This window comes from Argentina anserina, chromosome 2, assembly GCF_933775445.1.
Source record: "Argentina anserina chromosome 2, drPotAnse1.1, whole genome shotgun sequence".
In the NCBI taxonomy this organism is placed as follows: Eukaryota; Viridiplantae; Streptophyta; class Magnoliopsida; order Rosales; family Rosaceae; genus Argentina; species Argentina anserina.
The window spans coordinates 3,207,276-3,233,455 of NC_065873.1; the positions used below are offsets into that span (position 1 = coordinate 3,207,276).

The following is a 26,180-nucleotide window of genomic DNA, read 5'->3' on the forward strand; positions in this document are numbered from 1 at the left end:
GAGGAGGAGGAGAGAAAGGGTTTTGGGGCGGCGGTGGCGTGCAACGCGCCGGTCATAGAATCAGCGTGTGGGCCCAACGCGCTGCCACTTTGAGTGGCGTGTGAGCACCACGCGCGGTCGCCGGAGGTGGCGCGTGTACCCACGCGCCGCCACATGCGGCGGCGCGTGAACAATGATTTCAAAAACAGAAAGTTTGTAAACATTTATTTTTACGTACGGTGATTGTAAAAAGTAATTTACAAACAGTAAATGTAAATTTCTTTTGTGTACGGTAATTGTAAATGTAAATTACGTACAGTAAATATAAAAAGTTTCGGAAGGGTAAATCGTAATTATTATTTACTGAGACAATATTTACGATTGAATAGTATGCATACGTACAGAAAATACGTAAATAGTATGTACATGTACAGAAATACGTAATTAATATGTATTTGTACATTAATACGTGAATAGTAATACGTGAACAGTAATTTCGTAAAAACAAAAATTGCTGACCAGTAAATATATTATTACTGTTTTGGAATTTAAGGTTTTACGTAACGATTCTAATTTATTTTATTATCTATTCAAGGTGATCGATACTTCAAATAAAAGATTTACATTCAGAATCGTGGAAATTTCGCTCAAGATTTTAAGGTGAGTAAAATCTCACAATGACGAATCTACCTTTGCGGTGATTCAAGAATATGCTACAGTTTAACTAATGAACTATGATATGTATTTGATATAATGGATTGTATATGTGTATAAATGGTAAATAGGTACATATATATGGTTTGTTATATTATATACTATCGTAATTTTCGTTGTGAATAAGTTTATTTTGATGTTGAGATTTATATATTGAGCATGTTGATTCGACTTTGTTCAATATGATGTGATGTTTATTGAATGTGGTTTAACATGGAGTTTGTTAAATCGTTTTTGTCTTCGGACGTATTTATGTTTTCGGACATGTTGTTGTCTTCGGACGTGTTTTTGTCTTCGGACGTGTTTTTCTGTCTTCGGACCAGTCTTCAGACGTGTTGGCATGTCAGAACCTAGCATTTGGCCAGGCGAAAGTTACGATACAGTTAGAGCTCCAGTCTGTCTGCCGGGGTACTACATAAGAGGTAACAGATTGGTTATCGCCTTATCGGCTTATGAGTACCCATATTTTTGATATTGGATAACAGGTGGTTGTCCAATGTCGGCGGTGTACTATATGAGGGGTAACCGAGGTGTACCAGCGCTCATGAGTACCCATATTATAAATGCATTTGGGTAAACAGAGGGGTTACTCAACTTCTCATGAGTATATATATTTTCACATTATTAGACAACCAGATGGGTTGTCTAATGAGACATGAGTGCATTTGTAATTGATGTTTTGTGGATTTTCGTATATATTTTTATGCGAGATGTATTTGTCGTTTTACTCATACGAGCTGCAAAGCTTACCGAATTTGTGTTTACAATCCCGGTGCACCTATTCGATGGTGTAGGGGATAATTTCGCAGGTGGAGATTAGCATAAATCGACGGACCACTCTGAGGACTCGAAATCGCTTTTATCCTATCTTGTGGTGAGGATTTGTGTGGATTTATGTGAGGATTTGTGTGAGGATTTTTACATTCTATTTGTTATAATGTTGAATTATAAATTTGGCTTGTAATAATCATTTTGACTGAGTTGTTCTATGAACTCAGCAATGATCCGCTTTAACATTAAAATGATTTCGATTTATTGAGATTGTTTTAGAGTTTTCATGAATTTGAAATTTGAGTTTCATGCTCGAAATTTTGGGGTCGTGACAGTTGCACTAGTACAATTAATCAGATTAACACTTTAAAAAATTTGCTAAAGTTTTTTGTAGTGTAAGTTAATTTACTTCTCTATAATATTGGATACCCAGGTTTTTTTTTTCTAATTTGTCATTGTGTTTTTAATTTTCTGAATATGTATATTCGGAATGTAGCACTCAGATGCATAAATCGAGAATTTGAGTACTATGTTGCTACATAACTAATGCCCCATGAAATAAAAATTAAATCTTTATGTTAGTGTATGATATAGGGCTCCATCCTGATAACTTACTTCGAAGTTTCGAAGAACTGAAGTCCTCTGGTTTTGTGATAATTTTTATGTTTGAGTTATAATGATTTTATTTCTATCAAACCTCGTCTCTATTGTCCAATCTTTGGCTTCCAAAACTCAAAACCATCACTAGATCAAATGGATCAATGCACTTATGAAAAAACCAAATAGCATTATATATGTAGCAAAGACTTGCAAGTCAAGATAATTGTTGTTTACTCATGTGGAAGCCAAGGCCCAGAGTTCTCGTCGTGTTTATGTTGAAGATGAGAGATCCAACATCTGAAATGTGACACATAATATACAACTTATAAGTGGATGAATAATACACAATTGTATCAAGACATTTTGAGATTAAAACCCAACACCTTAAAGATAGTTAAGTTGGAAGAGTATTGGTACATTGGTGATTCACGGGACACGATTGTCCCTGTGCAATATGGTATCAGAGCGGGTTCCACTTCAATTACTTCTCCTAGCCATATGGGGATTCTCCAAGCATATTGACCCAAATTTGGGTTCATTGAATTCCATACCAAGTGTATGCAGTGGGCATTGAACTGTAGTGCCGATTTCCAAAATGGGAATTGGATTAAACCACTAATCACATATATCGATTTTCGATGTGGAAATTGGACCGACCGAATTACATATGCAAGCCTAAAGATTAGGTTGCACGTGAATGTGAGCGTTGAAGAAGAGAAATCTCACATCTGAAATGTGACAAATAATATACAACTTATAAGTTGATGTATAATAGTCAATTGTACCGACGTCTTTTGAGATTAAAACCCAATACCTTAAAAGTGGTTAACTTGAGATAGTATCGGTACATTGGTGATTTACGGATCATGTTTGCCCCTATACAACAGTGTAATGAGTGAATACACCCAAATAATTGATGTCATTTTGTGCAAAAGTGCCCAACGTCCTCTTCTATCAATCTCTGTCTTAGCACCCACTCTTGAAACTTCAAGTCTTCTTTATCTAATTTTTTTTCTTAATTATGATCACACATTAATCCATTGTCTGCATAAAGTTTCTGAATCCAGTGATTAGTACTGAGGATGTTGTTAGAACACTCTCCCTTCTAAACATTTGATAATAACTCCAATCAACGTCAGTGACTTCAAACCCGAGAGTTAAACCAGTCTTGCTGTCTTTCTCTGCTTCATCTTGATCTTGATCTCCATATTTAATTCCTATAATTGACTAGGATTTCGTATTTGATCGTTTATCTGAGCCCCGGAAAAATTGACGAGTTACATACGATCTTTGAATTATTTTACAATCTCAATAATTATTTATGTGAATTCTCGGAAATATTTTATAGAACTTTGTACAAGGTGAAGTCCTTGGTATAAGAGCTTAGTGTTATGTCACGACGAGTATGTGAGAATTTGATGTGAATTACTTAGATTCACAAGCTATTTTATACACTTTTCCAAAGTGTTGAATTATTAAGGATTTATGGGAAAATCTGAATATTTATTTTGTGTAATCTGAGCCGTTGAGATCTCACTATTCAACTACGGCCTTTGGATTTAAACTTGTGAGACTGGATATATAATGGAATGACATTAGATTGAGACTAAGAAGCCCAGACCTCGGCTCGATAACTCGTTCCTCTGCTCCTCCCCGACTCGTCGACGACCGGAGGCGATCTCCGCCGTCAGCTCAGCCCCAGCCGGAGCACCGGCATGGTTTTTTTCTTCTCGCCATCGCAGACGTGCTGGTGGTGGTAGCTTGTTCAATCACCGCCAGAGAAGAGAGAATCGAAGGCTTGAAGCCTTAATAGTTCTGGGTTTCCATCGACGACTTCGCAGTCTCCTCCAGCGTCTCCGACCACCGTTTGATCTCCTCTTGGTATCGATATTCTTTTACTCTTCGTGCTGTACAAGTCTATATAATTGGTTTTTCACTTCGATTAAGTTTTGATCGATTTACATTTCTGGGTTCATTTTGTCTCCGCCGTGTTCGTCGATGTCGACCAAGTTCGTGGTTTCTCGTGGCCTGCTCTCTCCTTCCTTGCATTCGAGCTGAGTTTTGAAGCTGCTTAGGGACTGAGTTACAAGTCGAATGAAGTAATCGAAGCTAGGAGAGAGTTTTACAAAGTTCGACATAGAGGAGTTTCTGCATTATGGGCTTCTGTATATGATTAAGGTAATTTGGAGTTGGAATTCTTCAATTCCAGTCACAGTATTTGGATTATGGTTTTGATATGTCAAAGTATAAATGGTGCTACGTGGTTGAAGTTTTGTATTGTGACGTTGGTTTCAGTTCTTTGTAATTGAACTGTGAAATGGGAGCCCTCCAGTAAATTTAGTTTTGGAAATTGATGAAATCATGTTTACTGCTAGCAAGCTAGTAGTTGGTAGCAAAGATTGATTTTGGACTTTATTATGGAATTATAATGGTTGTGTAGTGAAACTATGCTACTGTAAATGGTTTCATTAAGATGCAGAGACTACTTGGCTATTTGGAAATTCTGGTAATTACTAGAATTCTACAAGTTGGATGTTGATTAAGTACAAAATGAATTGATATTGGTTTTATGTTGTAAAGCTACCACGTATAGTGATCTTGGAATAAATTAAATCTGTTTGGTTGAGAAGGGAAGAGCTCAGGTTGATTCCTTGATAAGTAGAGTTGACAGAAAAATTTATCTTATGAACCCGCACAAGTATATGTGGTTTTGGAAGTGTTAATATTGTAGTATGAGGTCATGATCAGAAACTTGGTCAGGGGACTTTGTTAAGAATGCACTGTATTGATCAGATGAAATTGATGTAGATGTTGGATGCCCATAATAAATATATGGGTGTACATAGTAATTTACTAATTTACTAAAATACTATGCGGTGGAAATTGTAAGCAAAAAATTGAAAGTATATGTGCATATTGGTTGATATTGCCTTGTTGATTAGTATTCCATGATTGGAACTAATCGTATAATTGATTAATGGATATTTGGATTAGTTGTGACATGGTAATGGTTGGTCAAGTATGTGGTCAACGTAAATAATGTCAATTAGACGATTTATTAATTGTCGTGATTGCATAAATATATAGATAGTATGTTAACGACTATATGTCAAACTCCAGGGACTCTAGATACTCGAGGAATGGAAATGAAAAGTTCGTGACTCGTAAAGGGCGAGGGAAAGCATTGGAATCCAAGTAGGAATTCTTTATTTATCTCGATCAGAGCTTTCAATTTTCATTTATAAAATTGTGCATGTTGTGGTTTGTTTATTTTAAATGCATTTTTGTATTAGCCAAACCGTGAGAGATTATAATGACTTGAGAGCAAGGGGTGGTACTAACGTCTTTGGGTTCGATCCCCCAAACCTCTAGAAGGATTAGTTACACAGGTTGTGCGAGTTTTCGATCTTAATGACGGATTCGAAACGTGTGTGTAGCTTGGTAGTAGACGTTCCCACTACGCTCACATGTTTTATATGGATTTGAGGTAAGGTTGTGTAGTGGCTATAAGACCGGCTATCAGGTACTATTTGGTTTTGACGCGCCTTATTGAGAATCTATGCACCAATTCTCGAATCAATATATTTACTAAAGTTTGTCATTCATTCTTTTAAATTGGTGATGTAGAGAGTATGACAGAAAAGATTGAGGGGCTGATTGATTATAACAAGGCAAAATTTAGTTTGTTGCAAATATGACGATTAACGGGAGAACCATAAATAAAGTTGCAGTTTGGTGAGTTGTAAATTTGGCATTTGGAGTCCAATTGACTATTGTGATACATTTCCGAGAAGGAAACGACGCAAGGAGTTAAACTCGTCGCTTTGCCACTATGTGTGAGTTTTTTCGGGTTTTCGAGTTCGTTTAGGGCCTCAAAACAACATTTTTATATATATTCAGAATTTATGTTTTCTAGTTTGTTTTGGATTTGTTTTATTCCTTGGGCTTTTAGGTTTGGTTGTTAGTTGTCATATGGTTTGTTTTATCAATATTTAAGCATCCTTAAACGTGTGTAGATGATCCATATTATTATTATTCAATCAAACAAGAGTTTTCTCATATTTTATGGTGGACTCCAGAGTTTATCTTTATAATTCTTCACTTGAGATTCCTTTGTTACATTCCGGGTTAATTGTTGGTAAACCCTCCATACTTCTACTGCGTCAATTGGTTTTACATTGGGCTGCCAATGAATGTTTTCAAAACTAATCGAGACACCCTACATCAGTGTGTCTGCATGTACTATGCACTGGTACGAGATAGCGGAGGATATGGCAGGGTGGTGTTATTCAAGTTTTGTTAAACAATTTCTCGATTTTCATTAGAAATCCTATTTCCTTATTTGTAATCTCCAGAACTCCGGTAAAGTTAGTGTTGTTTAATTTTATTAAAATTCTTTCTAGAATTTGTTAATTTGAGTTATCAATTGTCCCAAATTTTAGACGAATAAATGTATTTCGAGAATAAATGATTTTCACCTCAATTATTTTAAAGTCTATTGTGTTACTCGAAAGTTTTTTTATACAAAATGTCTTGTTTTTTTTTTTTCTAAATGTAAATCAAGTTTCTTATTTATATTTTATCGACTTATTAAATTGGTGGGATGCTGTTTGGACCGTTAAAATTTATGACACCTTAAAAGGTTTAATTTCATTGAAAGGTATATTACGGCTATTTTATTTGGCGACGCACATCATTACCTAGGCCGCCTAGGCGCAAGTAGCTCGATCGAGTCTAATCAAGGTGACTGGGGCCAAACTACTTAATGCAAAAAATATAGGGCAGGTGAGTCAAAGAGACAAACAATGGTGTGTTAACAAATTATCTCTCCGTCTGATAATGAGAGCTCAGCTCAACTCTCAACTCTCAACCAACCCCATGTTTTGACAAATCTTGCTGTTCTTTCGTGAACCTCGACCATTCTTCTTCTCAAGTCTACGCTTGGTCTCTCTTATATATGTGACATTATTAGCAATCCATGTGTGTCTAAGCAAAAATGGGAACCAAACCTTCTTCCTTTGCTTCAGTTTTGCTTTCACTACTTGTGCTACATTTGTGTTTGCAACATGATGTAGTTGAAGGAGCTGGAAGAGAAGCCTTGGAAATCATCATTGGTGGCGGTGGCGGCAGCTACAGCCCTCCTGCTCCTGCTCCCGCCCCCGAATACGAAGACTGCCCTCCTCCTCCACCTCCTCCTTGCCCTCCCCCTCCACCTCCTCCTTGCCTACCACCGCCATCTCCTCCACCACCGCCGCCGCCATCTCCTCCACCACCGCCGCCTCCATCTCCTCCACCACCGCCACCGCCATCTCCTTCACCACCACCTCCACCGCCACCACTACCCCCTCCGCCTCCGCCTCCACCATCACCCGCTCCGATATTAAGCCGACTTGAACTTGCTCGTCGAGTAATACAGAAGTTCAAGAAACTGATCGGGGAGGACGGTGACCCTTACAACATCACAGGAACATGGACAGGCGATAATCCATGCACCTACATGGGCTTCACCTGTGCAGAACACCCTGTCTATAAACAACTGGCAGTCGCCGGAGTTGACTTCAACGGCAAAAGGTTGGCTGGCAAAGTGTGCGGCGGCAAAGATAGGCAGCTACCCCTTAACGGTTTCCTAGACAAGTTAGAGGACTTGGTGTTTTTCCATGCCAACTCCAACAACTTCACGTCTGTGATAGTCCCGACCACATCTCAACTTCCATACTTCTACGAGCTCGATCTCAGCAACAACGACCTTAAAGGGAAGTTCCCAACTGATGTTCTTAGTGCCACAAACTTGACATTCTTGGATCTCCGATTCAACGGTTACCAGGGTTCAGTTGACCCGAGGGTGTTCTCTCTCCAAGTTGATGTGCTCTTCCTCAACAACAACAATTTCAATGAGCGGATTCCTGATGCTATAGGAAACACACCAGCACATTATCTCACTTTTGCGAACAACAAATTCTGGGGTCCAATCCCAAAAACCATTAGCCAAGCTTCAAAAACGCTTTATGAGGTCCTCTTCCTCAACAACCAACTCTCGGGTATTCTCCTTGATGTTAATATATGTCATCTTCTTAACAAAATATTAAACGCATTACTTACAATCCTAAATTTTATAGCATGGATATGTATGTTCAACATATACTTGCTAGACTATACAGTATATGTAGTAGCAGACTGCAGATATGACTTGTAGTTAGCAACTTAGCAACGTACGACCTTATCTGTATATACATATTTGTTTTGTTAACGTCGATCGGTATCTAATAATTTGCTTAACAGGGTGTTTGCCGATGGAAATTGGAAAACTTGACCACGCAACCTTGTTCGATGCGAGCAACAACTTCTTAACAGGCCCGATTCCTCAATCGTTTGCTTGCTTGGCCAAGATGGATATTCTGGCCTTCGACTACAACCTGTTGTATGGAGCAGTGCCTGAGTTGCTATGCAAGATTCCCACCTTGTCGAACTTGTCATTAACAAACAACTATTTCACCCAAGTCGGACCGGAGTGCAGAAAACTGATCAAGAAAGGGGTTCTTTTTATCAAGAACAATTGCATCTGGGACCTTAAAGATCAAAGATCAAAGGATGAATGTGCTTGGTTCTTCTCTAAGCCTAGGTACTGTCCCCACGAGAATTCGAAGACCATGCTTTACATTCCTTGTAAAACTTACTATTCAAGAGAGAAGAAGCTTGAACATCGGGGTCGACGTGCTTCTGCCCCATTAAGTTATGGTACTCTTGCTCCACATAATCCTTGATTTTCATGCTCTTTTGGGATTCATCAAAGAAGCATGGTGGGTCTTGATCGGCCATTTCTTATATGCATATATGTTTCGCTTATTTATGTTTATAACTTCGATCAATCATAGTTTTTAAGGAGCGTTGTAACCTGATCTATAGTACCAATGAAGGTGCAAATCTGTATAATAATGATGAGGTTCCATTAGTTCTATGATTTTACGTGTGGTCATTTTCAGTGACAGCTTGCACAATGGTCACAAGTCGTCCATGATTCCATTTAACTAGTGAATGGACTTCAGTCACAACAAGAGCACAATTCTTTTTCTTTTGATAAAAGGGTGATCAACAATTGCTTGCACAGCTGCACCATTGCTTTAAGGCCGGGCCTGCCTACAAAACATAGATACATGAATTAATTTCAGTATACACCTAAATTTTACACTTGAAATCAGCTTACTTCTTAAATTTTTATTTTAATCAGTTCACCACATATATTTTCAAATAACATCAAAGAATGATAAAATTCAGATTTTCTTAGTTAAAATCCAATAAAAAACTATCAAATAATGCTTTAAATCATATATGCAAGACCAAAATAAAATTCCTAATAATTTTACAACAACACTAAAGTTTTAAAATTAGGTCTCGTAGCATAATTATTGATATAATCCATATAAAAATCTGAACTTTGTCCTTTTTAATGTCATTTTGAAAATATAGAGGGTGAACTGATTAAAATAAAAGTTTAAGAGGTGAACTGATTTTAGTTGTAAAATTTATGGGGGTAAACTGAAATTAATTCTAGATACATAGATAGATAAGATCGTCATTAGAGATGTAAACCGTCATAAAGAATATATACAAGGATACAAGAATAAACCTTTAAGAAAATTAGTGAGCCCTAGAGTCCGGATCGACACTGTTCTAACAAGAGGCCACCTTGCTCGCGTAGGTGTTTGGAAGCAGGTTACCGTGGAGATAAATAAGAAATTGGAGGACTTGCGCGGAATAGACGTTAGCGGCCGCCTAGGCAGTTATATATGGTCTTATAGGTTCAAATCTTTTTATTAATTTATGAAAACAGAATTAGTGCCTATTAAATTGTATCACCCAACAATTTAGACAGAATGAGAAGAACGTACCTAGATAATTAACTGGCCGGGTAGAAGATACAACGTCGCAATGTTTTTGCCAATACAGCACACGTAAAAAACCATTATACGAGTCGACCTCATTTGCAGGTTTGTTAGTTTAGTTGTACTCAATGCTTATATCAGTGATCACGTACTTCAGTAGTTTCCACTTAGTCGTCCTCCATTAACAGCCACCAACACTTCCGCAATTGCTTATTGGACGGCGCACTCCTCTTTTGCACACTAAATAAGTTCGAATGATCCGAAAAAAGTCTTCTCTGTAACTAATACAAGTTTTAAAACACATTGGAACCAAGACTTGAGTACTCATGACTCATGAGCGTCATCTTTTGTTTATAGATGATAGCTCAACCCTCAATGGCTCAATATATGCATCGACCACATCCACAACAAACATATGCACTTCCAAAATGTATAGGCTCACACAAGATCTCTCTATCATCAATCGATTTTGGCTTTGACGCTTAATTCATACGCGCGTGCGTGAATATATAATTGAAATGATCTCGTATGAATCCATTCAAAGTAGTTGTGCAGCTTAATTAAGTTTAAATCCACTATAAAATTTGTTAAGTATCATCTGCATTAATTACGGTTAGAGACTCTACAAAAGAACCGCATCAACACAACTATAAAGCTCTCATGTCTTTCGTTTAGATATCGATCCCATCTTCTCGATTCTCAAATGGGAAGCTTATTCTCTTCGCCTTTTGTGTGTCTACTTCATGCCTTCTTCATCATCCTTCCATGTTTCATCAATACTGTAAGTTGCAGAAACCATGATACTCTATTACCAATATTACCTCCATTACCTCCATTAGTCCCCCAACTCCTGAACTTCATAGACCAAAGGCTATCAGTGGTTTACCCCATTATACAAACCTTCAAGAACATTATCACTTCAGATCCATTAGGCATCACCAAAACCTGGGTTGGCCCTGATATTTGCAACTACCAGGGCTTCTACTGTGACAATCCACCGGACAATGCCAGCGCCACTACAGTCGCCTCCATAGATTTTAACGGCTTCCAACTCAGTGCTCCAACTCTTGACGGCTTCGTAGATCAACTTCCTGACCTTGCACTCTTTCATGCCAACTCCAACAACTTCTCAGGTAGATAATCAGGATTTGTAATAGTAATACGTGCAGAGTTTCTTAGAACTTATAATTTTCGATCAGTTGGTATTTTATATATTGACATGCATGTTAATATGTTACTCAGGTACCATTTCACCGAAAATTGCAAATCTACAATACTTGTATGAGCTTGACATAAGCAACAACAACTTCTTTGGCCCTTTTCCCACGGTATTACTCACCATGAATAGCCTCTCCTTCTTGGACATTCGCTACAATTCTTTTACTGGATCTATACCACCCCAAATTTTCAAGCAAACCCTGGACGTTCTCTTCCTCAACAACAACAATTTCATACAAAGTCTCCCTGATAACCTTGGTGCTACGCCAGCGCTTTATCTCACCTTAGCCAACAACAAATTCATCGGCCCCATCCCGAAAAGCATCGGAAGTGCTTCATCAACTTTAATTGAAGCGTTGCTCCTGAATAATTTGTTGACCGGTTGCATCCCTTATGAATTAGGGTTTCTGAGAGATGCTACGGTATTTGATGCCGGAAACAACCTGTTGACTGGCCCTTTACCGTGTTCATTGGGATGCTTGGGCAAGATAGAACATCTTAACTTTGCCGACAACCTCCTCTATGGACATGTGCCGGAGGTGCTCTGCGAACTAGGAAACTTGGCCAATCTATCTCTGTCCAACAACTACTTCACCGGAGTCGGAATAGCGTGTAGAAAGCTGATAAAAAAGGGTGTCCTTGACATAAGGAACAATTGTATTCATGATCTTGCGGATCAAAGATCAGTGGAGGAATGTGCCGTATTCTTCTTGCACCCTAAAAGCTGCCTGCACCCCAAGACATATAGTCTAATTCCTTGTAAGGCTTCACCAAAATCAAAGAAGAAATCGGCTCCATATTCTGCAGCTCCGAAACAGAGACTATGAAGATTTTCTGCTTTGTTTTATTGTTTAGAGCCTTTAGGCTATGTGAGCCTCGCTGGTAACAAGGAAAAAACTGCAAATATGTTTGCTACGTACTTTTGCAGCTTAAAACGTACAACGAACACCTTTCTTCGCGTATTTCTCCTGTGAGAAATGAAAGCATAAAAGAATGAGATCATATATATATATATATATATATATATATATATATATATATAAGTGGTCTGCACTCAAACGTATCCATCATCAATTCATGAGTAGCCAATTTCTATTTGTTTCAATTAGTTCGTTAGTGGTCTACGCACGTTTTCTTTCCCTTTCAACAATCTCACTAGTATTCCACCACGGCACCAACGAAGTGTCGCCACGATAATATTATGCGGAAGACCTAGCTAGAGAAACAAACTCTCTTAACCCTAATAATAGCAGCAAGATCATAAATGTAGGACTGAGCGCGCAGCATGTGTCCATGAACAGGAGGGTTGCGAAAAGTAACAATGCCCTTGGCATGGGCGGCATGGCTAATTAAGGCTCTTTTTCGCTAGAGCGTCAGCTTTTATATTAGCTCTTTCCTAAACATGTAGCTAACTTTCTCATCAGATTTACTTAAATTAATTTTCGTGAATTAATCCTACTCCAAAACTTACACTCCATCATATATGAGTCCTCGTTACATATTCATTTTACTCAATTGTGCTAGCTCATACATTTTGATTCTATAAATCTAACGGTAACTCAATCGTAAATCTTCTGCTACATACTATGGTTGAAGGGTTCTCGAATGAATTTGGGAGTTGGTGTAGTCTGAATTAATGCTGAAGCTTGGGCTCTCTATTGGTCTTAAGTTAATTGCCAAAACATTTTACTGTGGAAGTTGAATCAGATTCAGCTGTCCTTGTTCAACGTATGCGGAAAGCTAACTTTGCTTTGCACGCACCCTTGGCTCATTACTTCCTGGAATCCTGGATGCTCCTCTTTGATGTCTAAATTTCAATATATCAATTAAGCTCTCTCATACCTTCAGGGAATGCAACAGGGTACGTAGCTAACTCTCTTGCTAAAAAAAAAACATTTGTCATGACTTCGGTTAGATCATCTTTGAAGACCCCATTCATGTTGCCCAAGCTTATTAGGATATTTTTTTTTATGAATCTAGAGCAAGAAGATCCGGAGTGGGCTCCAACATTGTTTTTTTTAGGTCAGCGATTGTGGGTTTAGTTGTTGTACAGTTGTATGCTATACATACATAATTGAATTGTCGATAAAGAGTTTTCAGAAAATGCACGTGTTATGTGTGGAAGTGTGTATGGTGGATTATACAGCTGCATCTTATATAGCTGCGTGCAACAGAATTTCCCACGATTGTAGCCCAACCAAAAAAATTCTGCTAGGCACGTCCGTGTACACGTGTTCTGTTCTTCTTGAGACACGGTAGCACCGACAATTTCCCGCTAAAACTCTCTCTCTCCCGCCGTTACGTCCGCCACCGTCACATGTTAACAATACAAAAGCATGGATCACGTGATGTAGGCCCCACGTCGATCTCTCGGTCTTAGACTGCTTCGAAGCTTCCGGATTGCAATCGCTGCAGCTGACCCAATCATTGCACGCGTTTCACATCATGCGGGCTCTTGGCGCGTGTGGCTTAAGAACGATGCCAATTCCATAGGTATTTAAGATACGCGCAACAGAAAATAACAAATGAAGTACACGTGTGGGTCAACTGCTATAACCACCACTCGTGTCTCATAACTCTCTCGTTTTCAATTTCTTTTCTATAAAATCAAGTAGTACTCACCGACACCAATTTTACCTATTCTAGGTCGTTTTACTCTCTTGATTCAACTATCAACAGTGAAGTAATTATCGTGCTAGGATGTTTGTTTGTTACTCTTTTCTCTGCACACACAATCGTTGCTTGAACCTCAAACTCGTGTTAAAGTCAAACACTTTGTATAAAGATGCACATTGGTTGTTTAAGGATGGTACGTTACATATGATAATCAAGCCAATACAAACTAAATAGAAGATTCCTTGTACATTTTATGTTAGGTAGTTCGATTAGTGAGTATTATAGGATGAAATTGTTTGATTAGTGAGGGGAAAATGACATGTCAACCCAGCTAACAACGTCTTCATTGTTTAATGGCAAATTAGTATCAATAATTGGGAGCATTTGAACTTTGAAGATTCAAAATACAAAATGAAAAGATTAGTGCTACTCTATTCCCACCAAATAAGCAAACCCGACCAAAATCAACTCGAGCACTAAGGAGAGCCTACTCCACTTTCCAGATACCTAAAGCAGAAGCTTGATCGTCTATGTATCATTACTTTGTACAAATTGCCCACCTAAACTTTAGAATAGTAAGAACAAGAAAGAATAAGGGGTAAAATCACTAAAATGTAATAATCATTACAAAGTATATATAATTACAAAACACAAAAAAAAACCCATCTAGAATTAATCATCTTGATAATCATCACCGTCTTCATTCTCTGATGATTCAGACGGAGAAGATTGTAATGATGATGATGATGATGTCGGGTTTTTACAAAACTCAAATTTGTGAGCTTCCATTTTCTCCACAACAAAATGCCCCAGCAAATCCACAGCCTGCACCAAGTTTTCCCGGCAAAGAAACTCGTCGCTAGTAATCCTCTCAACATCTCTAAAAAAATCATGAACAAAAACATGGGTCTTGTCCCCGCCGTCCTTCTTGCTCCGGGCCAATACTCCGGCGGTGAAAATCGGCGCCATCCGGCCCGGCGACGCCGCGGAATACCCACTTGGCCCGTCGACAAGGATCACATCCCACGGGACTTGGTATATGTGATTCGGCATGTCGTTGATCCCGAGCTTGCAGTCGGAGAACAGCAAGTTCTGCACCGGACGACAGTCGTGTTGGAGTTGAGACTTGGTGGCGGAGAGGAGGGACTTGAAGTCCTTGACCCTGGTGGCGAACGACACGTCGTAGGCTTCGATGCCGTGGTAGGGGTGGGACTGTTCGAACTTGGAGATGAGGAACTCGTTGTCGTCGAGGAAGACGGTGCGGCCGTTGAGGTTGAGGGCGTGCCAGAGGAGAGACTCGTGGGTAAGGCCGAAGACGAGGACGTTACATGCGTGTGAGCAGGAGCTTAGGACGGTGGAGATGGCTGTGATTTCGGAGAGGGACATGTGTGAAGATGGGGAGAAGGAGGAGGAGTTGGAGGAAATGGCGTAGTGGAGAAGGGCGTCGGAGATGGAGGGAGGGAGGGGAACGGTGGAGGTGGGGGAGAGGGAGGTGGGGTTGGGGAGGGTGGTGTTGAAGAGGGCGAGGGCGAAAGCGAGAGTGAATAAGGTGAAGATGAAGAGGAGCCAAAGGCGGTGGGAGACGGAAGAGGAGGAGGCGGCATTGGTGGTGGGTTTGTGGAAGTTGGATGAGGAGTGGAGGAAGATGAGCTTGGTGTTGGCGGTGGCGGTGGAGGTGGTAGTGGTGGTGGTGGCGGTGGTGGTCTTCATTGGGAGAGGGAAGAGGCTGGGGAGATAAGGGACTTTAATTCGTGTCTGTGAGCTTCATTAAGTTCAAGACAGACAGAGGAATCACGGAGGAGATTGAGGTGGGGCACAGATGCCTATGTGGGTTAGAAGTCGGACGTGGGCTCAAGTTATGGTCTGATTGGTCTCTCGCATATGAATAGGTGGCGCCATTCTCTTCGACGAAATGATGGAGGGGGTTAAACTTTAGTTTAAGTTGGCTCAAAGTTTTACCTTCATATTTAACAGAAAAAAATAATGGAAGTATCAAACTGTCAAATATTCTCGATGCATGGCGTGCATTTTAACGTATCATTTGAACGATCTGAAATAGAAGAAATTATATAGTGTACATACACGGTCGATCTTAATTATAAATTATTTTCAATAAATAAGATTGCGATGTGTATCATACACGCCGTGCATATAAAATTTTCTAAAACAAGTCATAACTTTAACCTTTAAGTGTCAAAAATATCTTCTAAACATGTATATATAGTCATATTTCAGGTATCATAGATTCATAGGAGAACTTTAACCCCTTAAATACGATAAGTATACACCCATAATAAGATTCATCACAAACATTTCTTGGATGGAAGGACCACAATGTAGCTTTCAAGATAATAGATGAGGGATGTAAATGTTTCACTGCTTCATTTCAATTTCTTAATTTCTAGTAGTTACACATACAACCGTATAAATGATTCTCCACCACGTTGGAACCTTCTACTGATTATATATGGAAGAATGATGTCTACGCGTTCGTAGAATGAAAGCTGATTTTGCACTTATATTGCACATGATATGAGCTACGACTCCCTATGCGCTTCTTTAAAAGCTAAAATGAATGTTTTAAATTATAGAGAGCTTTGTTTCCAGTTTTGAGAGGTGATGGCTAAAACCTAACATAGAGAGCTACTTACGATAGCTCAAAGGCAGAGACACAAAATTTCTCTCTTCTTTGCCTTTTCTCCAAATTTGGGGCTGAAGATAGCCTAGTTGTATTTTACTTAGTTTACATCTCACTTTGGCTAGTCGGAAGTTCCGAGTCGACAATCGAGTTCGGTTGTTAACAATTAGAACAAGCCATCAATTCATCTAACAAAACTTCAAAACATATAATGAGTTGACGGAAATCAGTTGCTAACTACATTTTTTATGATCGAGCGAGTTACCAACTTTTTTGGACGTTGTTTGAAGATCGAACTTGAGGAATGAGGATGATACTTAATAATGATTAAAAAAAGGTTTGAGGATGATAGCTACCTAGAAAGTGTAGAACCAAAACTGATCGATCGGATAATAGAGGAAATAGCCGAAAGTTGACTTGTAAGGAGAGATGTCTTGTACTGTGTAGCTAGAAGCCTAGAAGGAAGAAAAGAAGTAAAATGTGCTTAATTCAAAATAGTAAGAATTCTTGGAGTAGGCTAGGAATCGTTCATTCTTGATTTCTTCAGACAAATTTGAGTGATAGTAAACTAAGTCATGAATCATGATGCAGAAATTTTCAGCTATGACCCTATGATCAGCCTATATTGAAGGAATGTAAAGTAAAAAATTGCATAGTACGTGATCGATCGGAGAGTATTTGGATTGTGTTCAACTGTTCATGTGTTCTCCATTAACCATGGTTTATTTTTGTATAGGATCAGCTATAAAGGGGGTTTATGATTCTCAGATATATGGTATCAACATCGAGTAGTATGACACTGAAGTACTATGACTACTATCATACATTATTCATATACCACTTCTAATCTCAATATACAACTCTAGAACTTTGTTTGCGTTTCTAATTTCAGCAATTTGGGAGAAAAGGCTGACAGAGCTCGTACAGTTTTCTGGATCCGAAGTTCAACACTTCTTCTACAGAGTCAAAACTACACATGAATTTACAAAACTACACATATGAGCTGGATTTGGTATTCAACAAGCAGAAACAAGCCAAAATGTAAGGAAACAAAAAACAGATTTACAAAGTTAATAGAATATGGCTTCTGTATACATCTCAAATATCACGTATACATCTCACAGATCATCTATACATGAGATCCAAAAGATCAGTCCACTTAAGTTCAGGCCTTACCAAACAGAACAGGATAATTTTTCTTTTTGAGAATAAACAGGACAGGAACATCATAATGCACACAAAATTAAATCAACATAAGGGCACTTATCATATTTATGAATCTAATACAAACGAATTGAAAACCAAACAAAAAAAGAGAGCCTTGCCAAGAGTGAAAAGCCAATTGAATACCATTTTCATCAGGACCGTGGGTTGCCACCTTCCTCATTTGCACACCTAAATTCGAAATTGAAGTATATAAGCTAGTAGAACACAATGCAAGTTTCGGTTTATGCTCAACTACCTAATTAAATCATTAAATGGCTCTTAATTAAAATACATGTGCACTACATGTAAATCAGGCACAGAAAAATAATAGTAGGAGGCTAAACTTCAAATAGGCTCTCAAACCCTTGACAAACAATGCTGGATAGGACGTTGTCTGGAATGATTTAAACTCATGGCTCTTCATGAACATACAACGGTGGAATTGTGACACCAAACTTATGGAAGGTCCTTCAACTTGGATTTGGTTGGGTGTTATAATAATTTTGGTACTTTTGTCCCTGATCCTGTAGGTATACGTGAAAAGATTTGTTCAGCTAGTTTCAACATTTTTTTCTTCTTCAGAAGAAGCTGATCTCATTAGGAAATAAACTTGTTACGAGGTTTAGTACTCAACTCCATAACGATACATATATCACTGCAGCTCATGTTTGGCTCAGGGAACCCAACTGAATATTTATCTGCTTAAGATTCATTTCATTATACTTTTTATTGTTCTACTAGTGAAACATTATGATTCTTTGTTTTCTAGGAGCAATTTGGATGTAAACAGCTGGTATTGATAAGAAGTTAAGAACAAAACTTACCGTGATTAAATAGTAGATTACTTACTTGTCTGTCCCAAGAGATCTGTTTCATATCTATATCTATCAGGTTTGCAAGGATATGTAGGAATCAATTTCTATTTCCTACTCTATGATCTTTATCCATGCTCTTCTAGTATATAGTCACCATACATGCAATGTAATCCTATTGTGGGTGAATGTGATATTTTTCTGATATACCAACTCGTTTGATAAGGATTCTACGCTACCTACCTTTCATTAGTTTTGAGGTAAATTTTACAGCTGTTGGGTTGCTAAATATTGGATTATAACTTCTTCATGCTTCCAAAGTTCCAATTATGTTTCATCAAATTGCACTATAGTTTACAAATAACCAATTATGTCTTTGGGACTTTACTGTTTGCACAAACATACAAACAAAAGACACTGTTATCATTCTATATAGCGTGATATTATCAGCAGTAGCTTTGATTGTTTCTTATTTGGAGCATGTTAGTCAGTCTCTGTTCTTGGAAAGTCTACTTTTATTAACTAATTTGTGGTATATGGCGGAGAATATGGGAGATGTTACTTATCTTATTATCAGGCTGCAAATAAGAAGGTAAGCGAAACTGTTGTATAAAGGAAAGCCAAAAAAAAAACGAAGTTTATAACACAAGCAGCAGGGAGACACACCTTACAGCAATTTCAGATGTGATTGTTCACCGTGTATCAATTTTGACCGGATTCCTGCCATGGAAGTTGTAATTGAGATGTCGAAACTGCGGGCAATCATACACATTTAAGGCTTGCAATGACGGACATTCAATCTCATTGTTTTCAGTGTAGAAGCTTGTGAACTGCGGAAGATTAATCAAATGCAAGTGATTTAAGTGTGGCAAAACTATTTTGTCCACTATAGTTTTCTTGCCTGCTCCAATAATCATCTCCAAACAACTGCAGTCACGTACAAGAAGCACCCTTAATTGTAAGAGACTTTGTGACACCTCAGTTGTGAAGACATACTTCAATTTGTTGCATCCACCAACTTCCATGTATTGAAGATTACGGAAAATTGCATAACCAACAGGACCGATCCATATGTTTTCCATTTGCGGCAGATCAAACAATCTCAGCTCTCTAAATTTTTGCAACTCAATTTGTTCTTCTGATTGAAACACATATCTTGCACTTGTCAAACCTCTCATATAAAATGTTTCCAGACTGTGCAATCTTTGCAGCAAATTTGATGGAGCTGGATTCAACAAGCTTCCACAATTTCCCACTGACAAATGCTTCAGCTTTCCCAGAGACCCTTGTGGTAATTCCCCCAAACACAACTCTATCATATTATCCAAACAAGCTAAACACAAGAGTTCAAGATTCTCAAACACTGGTTTGTTTGCAATTGCAAACCCTCTTCCAGTGTCAATCAAAGTTACAACTTGATTGCAATTTCGGATAACTAGAAACTCAAGTGTGGGTAGATTTATATAGTTATAAACTTCCACTAATATGTTATTCAAGTCCTTGCAGTCTGTGTACTTAAGTTTCTGGACTCTCTGGGTAACAGCATTATTAAACCAACCGGGCAAACTGTTAATGGTTCTGTTAAGGACCAATACTCTTGAATTTACCTTATTCTGACTCTCTAAACCAACCTCCAAAAGAGAGCTATCCAGGCGCCCACGTTCATTTCCTCTGATATATATTTTAAACTTTTTCCAATTGGGATCCAAGCTAGCATTGTGAGGCAAGCACTTTCTGTCGATTATGTCAACGTTCAATATGTTCAAGTATGACAGACCAATCAACTCATCAAATCCAACATTAGTTTCTTCTCCTTCTGCCTCAATTTTACTCCCCCACTCCTTAAAGCTACCTTGCATATACAGTTCTTCCAACCTAGACAACCTTGATATCAAATTCGATGGAATTCTCTTAATGTACCAACTCCCTGTAAGATCCAGCATTCTTAACTTACCCAAATTTCCTATTTCTTCAGGTAATTTCTCAAGGTAGGAACACCTCATGCTAAGAATTTCAAGTTTCTTTAGTTGTCCTAGTACAGATACATTCCTTATTGATCGACACACATCTAAATATAATGCCTGGATGTTGGTGTGTAGAATCAAAGAGTGTGGTAAGATTGATATACCAGTGTGACTGAGATCTAAAACCTTTAACTCACTAAAACTTTCAAAAATTGTTTCAGGGATCTCCTCTATATTGTAATTATGTTGCAGTAATAAAATCTGGAGTTTTGGACATACCAACTCTTCAGGAAGCTTCCGAAGATCGTTCTTCATTAAAGAGATTGCAGAGTGTCCATCATATGCATTACTTGGCCAAACTGTTATTCCAGTCCCAGCTTTGACCAAAAATCTATCACCATATTCACATGCTGCAATTAACATGGCCACATCCCGAATGACATCATGCATCCTTACGAATTCATCCCATCTACTTTCCAAAAGCAAGCTGGAGGATTTAAGATAATTGATCACCGAGCACGCTCTACTTCTGGACTCTTCCAATGTGGCAGCATCCCGGAACAACCCTTTCCCAAGTCCATACTTGATTAAGTCTTCTATTGGGATATCATAGTCTTCTGGAAAAAGGCAACAAAGTAAGAAGCATGATTTTGCATCCTCACTTTTTAAGTAATCATAACTTAACCTTATACATTTGAGCACATGCCCGTCATCATCAGGAGTTGCAGGTTGGGAAATCTCCAATTGTTGCGCTGCTTGTTGCCATTCTTCCAGCTGGTCTTTATCACCAAGTGCCCGTGCAACTGCTATCAATGCAACTGGGAGGCCACCACATTCTTTAGTCACTTGCTTTGCTACTTCACAAATATTTTCTGACTCAAAAGACCTTTTAACATTCTTTGCAAACAAGGTCCAAGAATCTTCTTCTGATAACCGGCTGAGAGGGATCATAACTTGATTCCCCATGTTAATGCAAACATTAAACCTTCTTGTGGTAAGAATGACTTTGGAACCACATCTTCCAAGCTCGTCAGGGCTAGGAATTCCTATGATAGACAAATCAATTGAGTCCCAAATATCATCCAAGATTATGAGGATCTTATTTTCTCTCATGATCCTCTCCCTCAGTTTAGCTGCTCTTGCCATTTCTGTTGTTTCATGCAAATTCAAGGCCAGCATATCTTTAAGTTGATCTTGAATTTGCATCACCACTGGATTCTGAGAGAAAACAACCATAATCATACGATCAAAGAGCTCATCTCTACACACTTGTGCACCAACTTGTTTCACCAAAGTGGTTTTTCCAATGCCACCCATGCCATATACACTGATGGTTATGACCTCATTTTTGTTCAGTGCATCCATGACTCTATCCATGGCTTGTCTAGTTGCTTCAAATGCTTCAAATCCTTCAGTGGAGATTGAGGAATGAATATAAGGAGCTCGCCGAACCTCAAGTGTAAAAGTTTGAAATTCTCCCTCTTTTACCAGCTTGTTAATGGTTGTTGTCAGCTTCAATGCTTTCTTCCCCAAATTGTAACGCCATTTCAGATCCGGGCACCATCCCTTGAAGCACTTGTCACCTTTTTCAGCTTCACCATTCAGTTCTGCCACATGTGTCATGGCCTTGGCAGCATCTATTAGCCATGTTTGAACCTCGGGCCTGATTCTGTCTCCATTCATTTCAGCAATATCCACAGATTCTCTATGACTACTCAGCATCGTCTCAAGCTTCTGAGCTGGATCCTCAAGAGACTGTAAATTTCTCTTGTAATGAACCATGTAACTCATCCCACACTTTACAGGAGTCCATATCCACTCACCAAGTTGCATTACTGGACCAAGAATTCCCAAAACAATCTCCCCCATCTAGCATATATCTAGCATATATCCTAAAACACAAGCAGTAGATACATACATCAACAAAGAAAAAAAAATGATACAGATCATCTGTGAAAATGAAACCTAGATCAAATTTAGCTAAAAAATCATAGAACAACATAGCTACTAAAAATGTATCGAATGTTGCATGCAGATTACAAAAGAACAAATAAACATGTGATCTGTTGACCAACCTTGGATCAGGGAAGCTTGAACTCCTCAGCAGATTAGCTGGTCTGATCTGTTTGATCGTTTGAATGTTGATTTAACAAGTTGGGTTTCTCTGAGAACAGAAAAGTTACAAGGAGCTCCAACAATGTGTTGGAGTTTCGCGGTTTGTCAGGGTCTGCTGGATTACTGGTGGACATGGTCACATGGAGAGTTACAGAAGTCTCTGAACACCGAAACCAAAGAGTGGACTTTGTGTGTCGGATTCTGGCACGTACACCAACCATGACCAAGTAAAAATGGAAGAGATGGTTGATTTGCAAAGGGTGAAACTCAAAGTTAAAGCGACAGACTTGAAGTACTTCAACGGCGGAGATGCATGGCTGGCAGTCGGACGGTGGTGTCTGAGTCGGGTCGGGTAGTGGGTCTTCGTTGGAATAACCTCCGGATGAATCTTCTAATCTTTCTAATGCCCTGAAAAGAAAGGATATTGGGGTTGGAAACCTTCCAATCTTCTAATCTTCTTCAGAGAAAGAATCCGGAGTTTTAAGCAAATGGCCAAATGGGTATTTTATTCTTGTTCGATATTGGGGTTTCGGTAATGTGGTGAGTTTATTAACTAACTAGGCATCAGTTCTTCGGCTTGGGAACTGTTTCTTCGGCTTTTTGGGCCTACTTGGGATACAGCCGACACGGTGTTTTTGCCTATTTGGGCCTGGGCCTGGTCCTGGGTCACGACCTGGGTTTGGTTTATTGGCTCATTTGAGGTATCTATCTTCAAGTTGATTTCAGTATTTATTTACCGCGGGTTGCTTCCTTTGGAGCACATATCACCCTTGTGGTGTACTTTTATCCCTATGTGGATCATACTGGCATTGTCTAAAATGGGAGGTCTTGGTTCCTCACACGGGTGTCAATGGTGTCATCAAAACTCATATTTTTCCAGATTTTTAGACGCACAACACCAAATCAGTTTATCAATTTTTAGACACACACCTATTTGATTATGGGTGTTTACGCTTGGGTTTAACACCCCCCAAATTTTCTTTGGTACTGGTTCTTGGTTCTCCTTTGTCAGATACAGCTCTTTGAGGAATTGTACAATATTGATTCAAGTGAGTTTTTGCTCTCGGTGATGTGTTTCTATATGATTTGTGCATTGGGATACAATTGGCATCCATTTTTTGGACATCTTCGTTCGGACTTGGTACTTCTCATTACCTTGTTGCTGCAACGGTGACGACATTGCTTGCAAGCATGAGTAGTTGGTGCGGTGATTTAGTTATATTTGTTGCTCTGTTGTATTCGATTGTAGAGCCTCTGGCTCATAGATTAGCGGGTCATTGGTCTTCTATCACTCTTTCGAGATTGATCGAGTTTGAGACCCATGCTCTTTGTTGTTTTTTCGGCCTCGCATTTGATTTGGTTTGTCCCTTAATTAATGAAATAGTCATTTCTCACTAAAAAAAACTAGGCATCAGTTCATCTAGCTGGCATCAATATATAGTAAGATTAAAGAAATCACATTACACATAAACATGTTAAATTCAATTTGTTCCTCTAGAAATGGCATGTGACCTTAATTCTTCAATCAATTTATCAAGATCAGAGTAAGAGGAGCCCCCTTCTTCAATAGCCCTTCTCGCCATTTCTGCATAACCCCCGGCTCTGCTTCTCATTTCCTCTGCTTCTTCACCCCCCATTGCCTTTGTCACAGCCTTCTCTATGTTCTCACTCTTCACTATCTCACCATCCACTCTACTAGTCCATTCTTGAGCACCAACGCCAATCCCGATCTCAAGCACTTGCGTTATCAGCTTCTCATTGTAAAACTGATCTGCAAGCAGAGGCCATGTCACCATGGGAACACCACAGCACACTGCTTCAAGTGTCGAGTTCCACCCACAATGAGTCACAAACCCTCCCACTGCTTCATGCGAAAGAATCATCACCTGCGGTGCCCACCCTCTTACGATCATTCCCTTCCCTTCAATCCTCTCTTCAAATCCTTTAGGCAGCCAGGTTTCTTCAATGTTCTTTTGTTTATTGACAACCCAAATGAACTGATGCCCTGAAGCCTCAAGACCTATTGCGATCTCTAACAGCTGAGCATCACCAAAATTTGATAAACTCCCAAAGCATACATAAATAACTGAATTAGACTTCTTTTTGTCGAGCCATTTCATGCATTCATGATCATCAGTTGAGAGTTTATGATCTTCGTCTTCATTGCATAACCAAAGTGGGCCTATATGCCAAGCTTTTATCCCTAAAACATTGATGTAATGATCAGAATAACTATGTTCAAGCTCATAAAAGCTGTTAACAAGAACCCCATAACTCCTCTTCAGTGCTTCCATAGACTCTTCATACAGCTTTTTAAATTCATTTTCAACTCCATCCTTATAAAAATCAGGAATTTTCTTTCTATCCAGCTCAATCTTGTGGGGTAAGTTAGGAATAACAAAAGGTTCTGAATCAGATGAAACCTGATTGTGAGGCTTATACAGATACACACACAGCATAGCGCACAAGGCAAAGTAACTAGTTCCATGGAAAATGAGAGTCGGAATCCCTTGCTTTGATGCCACATCAGTAGCCCAAGGGAAGAACATGTCAGCAACAAGGCAATCGGGTCTCCATTGCTTCAAGAACAGCTCAAGCTGCGGTCCAAGCAAGGTTGTGGCTTTGCAAAACTTTTCTTGCATTTCCGGTGAAGTAACAGAGTGGACGTTCTCACAGTGTTCTGGCAAACCCACCTCAACAGCAGGCACTTTGATCGTGAAAATGTTGATATGGGTACCTGAGGTTTCGATCTTCTTGAGGATGAAAGGTGCATCTACAGTGGTTGTGATGATGGTGGCTTTGAGACCTCTGGAAACAAATAGCTTGGCCATGTGAATGGTTGGGATCACATGGCCTTGAGCCATTAAGGGGAAGAAAGCAATGTTACGCTGGTGGTTTTGGGCTTCCATGGTGGTGGTTTCAAAATTCGTCTTGAGAGTATGATGAAGCTGCAGAGTTGGAGGAGCTTGAAGTCAGAAATCAGATACTAAAGTCAACAAATATGGGTTCAACTATAAGTCTATAACACTTGCACTCATGTACCAACTAGTCAATCCATGGTGTGACATTTTTGCGGAATTTTATCTCTATACGTCTATATATACTTGTCTATCGTGTAGGCTTGCACTAGTATTGATTTGAGCACACATTGCTCATCCCACGTAAATCACCTTCGATTGAAGTTTTTCTTCAATTGAATTACTTCGAGAGGATCTCCTCATCTGAATTTCCTCAAAGAGATTTCTCCTCAGTTGAATCTACTTCGAGGAGATCAAGACATGAAAACCGAAATGCCTCTTCACTAGCATATTTCCTCGTGGAAGTTTCTCCGCATTTGAATTCCCTCGAGGAGATTTGTCAATGTCTAAATTTTACATCACTAATATTTTGAGTTTTTGACGCAGACGGGAGTATGAATGATTTACAAGTGATAAAGTGAAGGGAACTCAAGTAAAGAACCTTATGGATAAACTATGAAATACGTCTCAACAAAATAAAATAAAAATTATTATTTAATCGAATAGTAATATGATAGATGGTCTGAAATGTATAAAGATGCTTAAATATCAATAAAACATATGGTAACTAACATCCGCCCTAAAACACACAAAGATTATAACAACGTAAATTTAAAATAAATTCAAAAATATAAAATGCTGTAAATGCA

General features: G+C 38.9%; 5 protein-coding genes and 1 long non-coding RNA gene across 9 annotated transcripts; 3 read left to right on the forward strand and 3 right to left on the reverse strand.

Annotated features, from left to right (window-relative positions):
• Window positions 1-3,671: 3,671 nt before the first annotated feature.
• On the forward strand, window positions 3,672-5,988 carry LOC126782040 (uncharacterized). The gene is made up of 4 exons (XR_007670731.1): window positions 3,672-4,242; window positions 5,185-5,259; window positions 5,358-5,587; window positions 5,692-5,988. It is a non-coding gene; the product is annotated as an uncharacterized LOC126782040 (long non-coding RNA).
• A 1,006-nt stretch (window positions 5,989-6,994) lies between these two features.
• LOC126782039 (uncharacterized protein At4g06744-like) lies at window positions 6,995-9,037 on the forward strand. Its single transcript, XM_050507194.1, has 2 exons — window positions 6,995-8,102; window positions 8,344-9,037. The coding sequence occupies exons 1-2, from the start codon at window positions 7,061-7,063 to the stop codon at window positions 8,823-8,825; spliced, it is 1,524 nt and encodes a 507-aa protein (XP_050363151.1). The 5' UTR covers window positions 6,995-7,060; the 3' UTR covers window positions 8,826-9,037.
• Window positions 9,038-10,587: 1,550 nt separating this feature from the next.
• On the forward strand, window positions 10,588-12,170 carry LOC126783557 (uncharacterized protein At4g06744-like). The gene is made up of 2 exons (XM_050509041.1): window positions 10,588-11,077; window positions 11,187-12,170. Exons 1-2 carry the CDS (start codon window positions 10,648-10,650, stop codon window positions 11,987-11,989), a joined length of 1,233 nt encoding a protein of 410 aa, XP_050364998.1. The 5' UTR covers window positions 10,588-10,647; the 3' UTR covers window positions 11,990-12,170.
• Window positions 12,171-14,330: 2,160 nt separating this feature from the next.
• Window positions 14,331-15,488, reverse strand: LOC126783776 (protein IRX15-LIKE-like). Its single transcript, XM_050509308.1, has one exon. The coding sequence runs from the start codon at window positions 15,486-15,488 to the stop codon at window positions 14,451-14,453; it is 1,038 nt and encodes a 345-aa protein (XP_050365265.1). The 3' UTR covers window positions 14,331-14,450.
• Window positions 15,489-17,519: 2,031 nt separating this feature from the next.
• Window positions 17,520-22,888, reverse strand: LOC126782887 (probable disease resistance protein At4g27220). 4 transcript variants are annotated; one of them, XM_050508232.1, is made up of 3 exons: window positions 22,474-22,888; window positions 19,106-22,290; window positions 17,520-17,811 (listed from the first exon to the last, which is right to left on the reverse strand). In XM_050508232.1, exon 2 carries the CDS (start codon window positions 22,265-22,267, stop codon window positions 19,127-19,129), a length of 3,141 nt encoding a protein of 1,046 aa, XP_050364189.1. In that variant the 5' UTR covers window positions 22,268-22,290; window positions 22,474-22,888; the 3' UTR covers window positions 17,520-17,811; window positions 19,106-19,126. The 4 variants fall into 4 exon arrangements, with proteins under 4 accessions (XP_050364189.1, XP_050364188.1, XP_050364186.1 ...); XM_050508231.1 differs by having other exon boundaries at window positions 17,520-18,146; XM_050508229.1 differs by having other exon boundaries at window positions 19,101-22,290.
• A 1,042-nt stretch (window positions 22,889-23,930) lies between these two features.
• On the reverse strand, window positions 23,931-25,422 carry LOC126783305 (scopoletin glucosyltransferase-like). Its single transcript, XM_050508751.1, has one exon. It carries the CDS (start codon window positions 25,420-25,422, stop codon window positions 23,995-23,997), a length of 1,428 nt encoding a protein of 475 aa, XP_050364708.1. The 3' UTR covers window positions 23,931-23,994.
• Window positions 25,423-26,180: the final 758 nt, after the last annotated feature.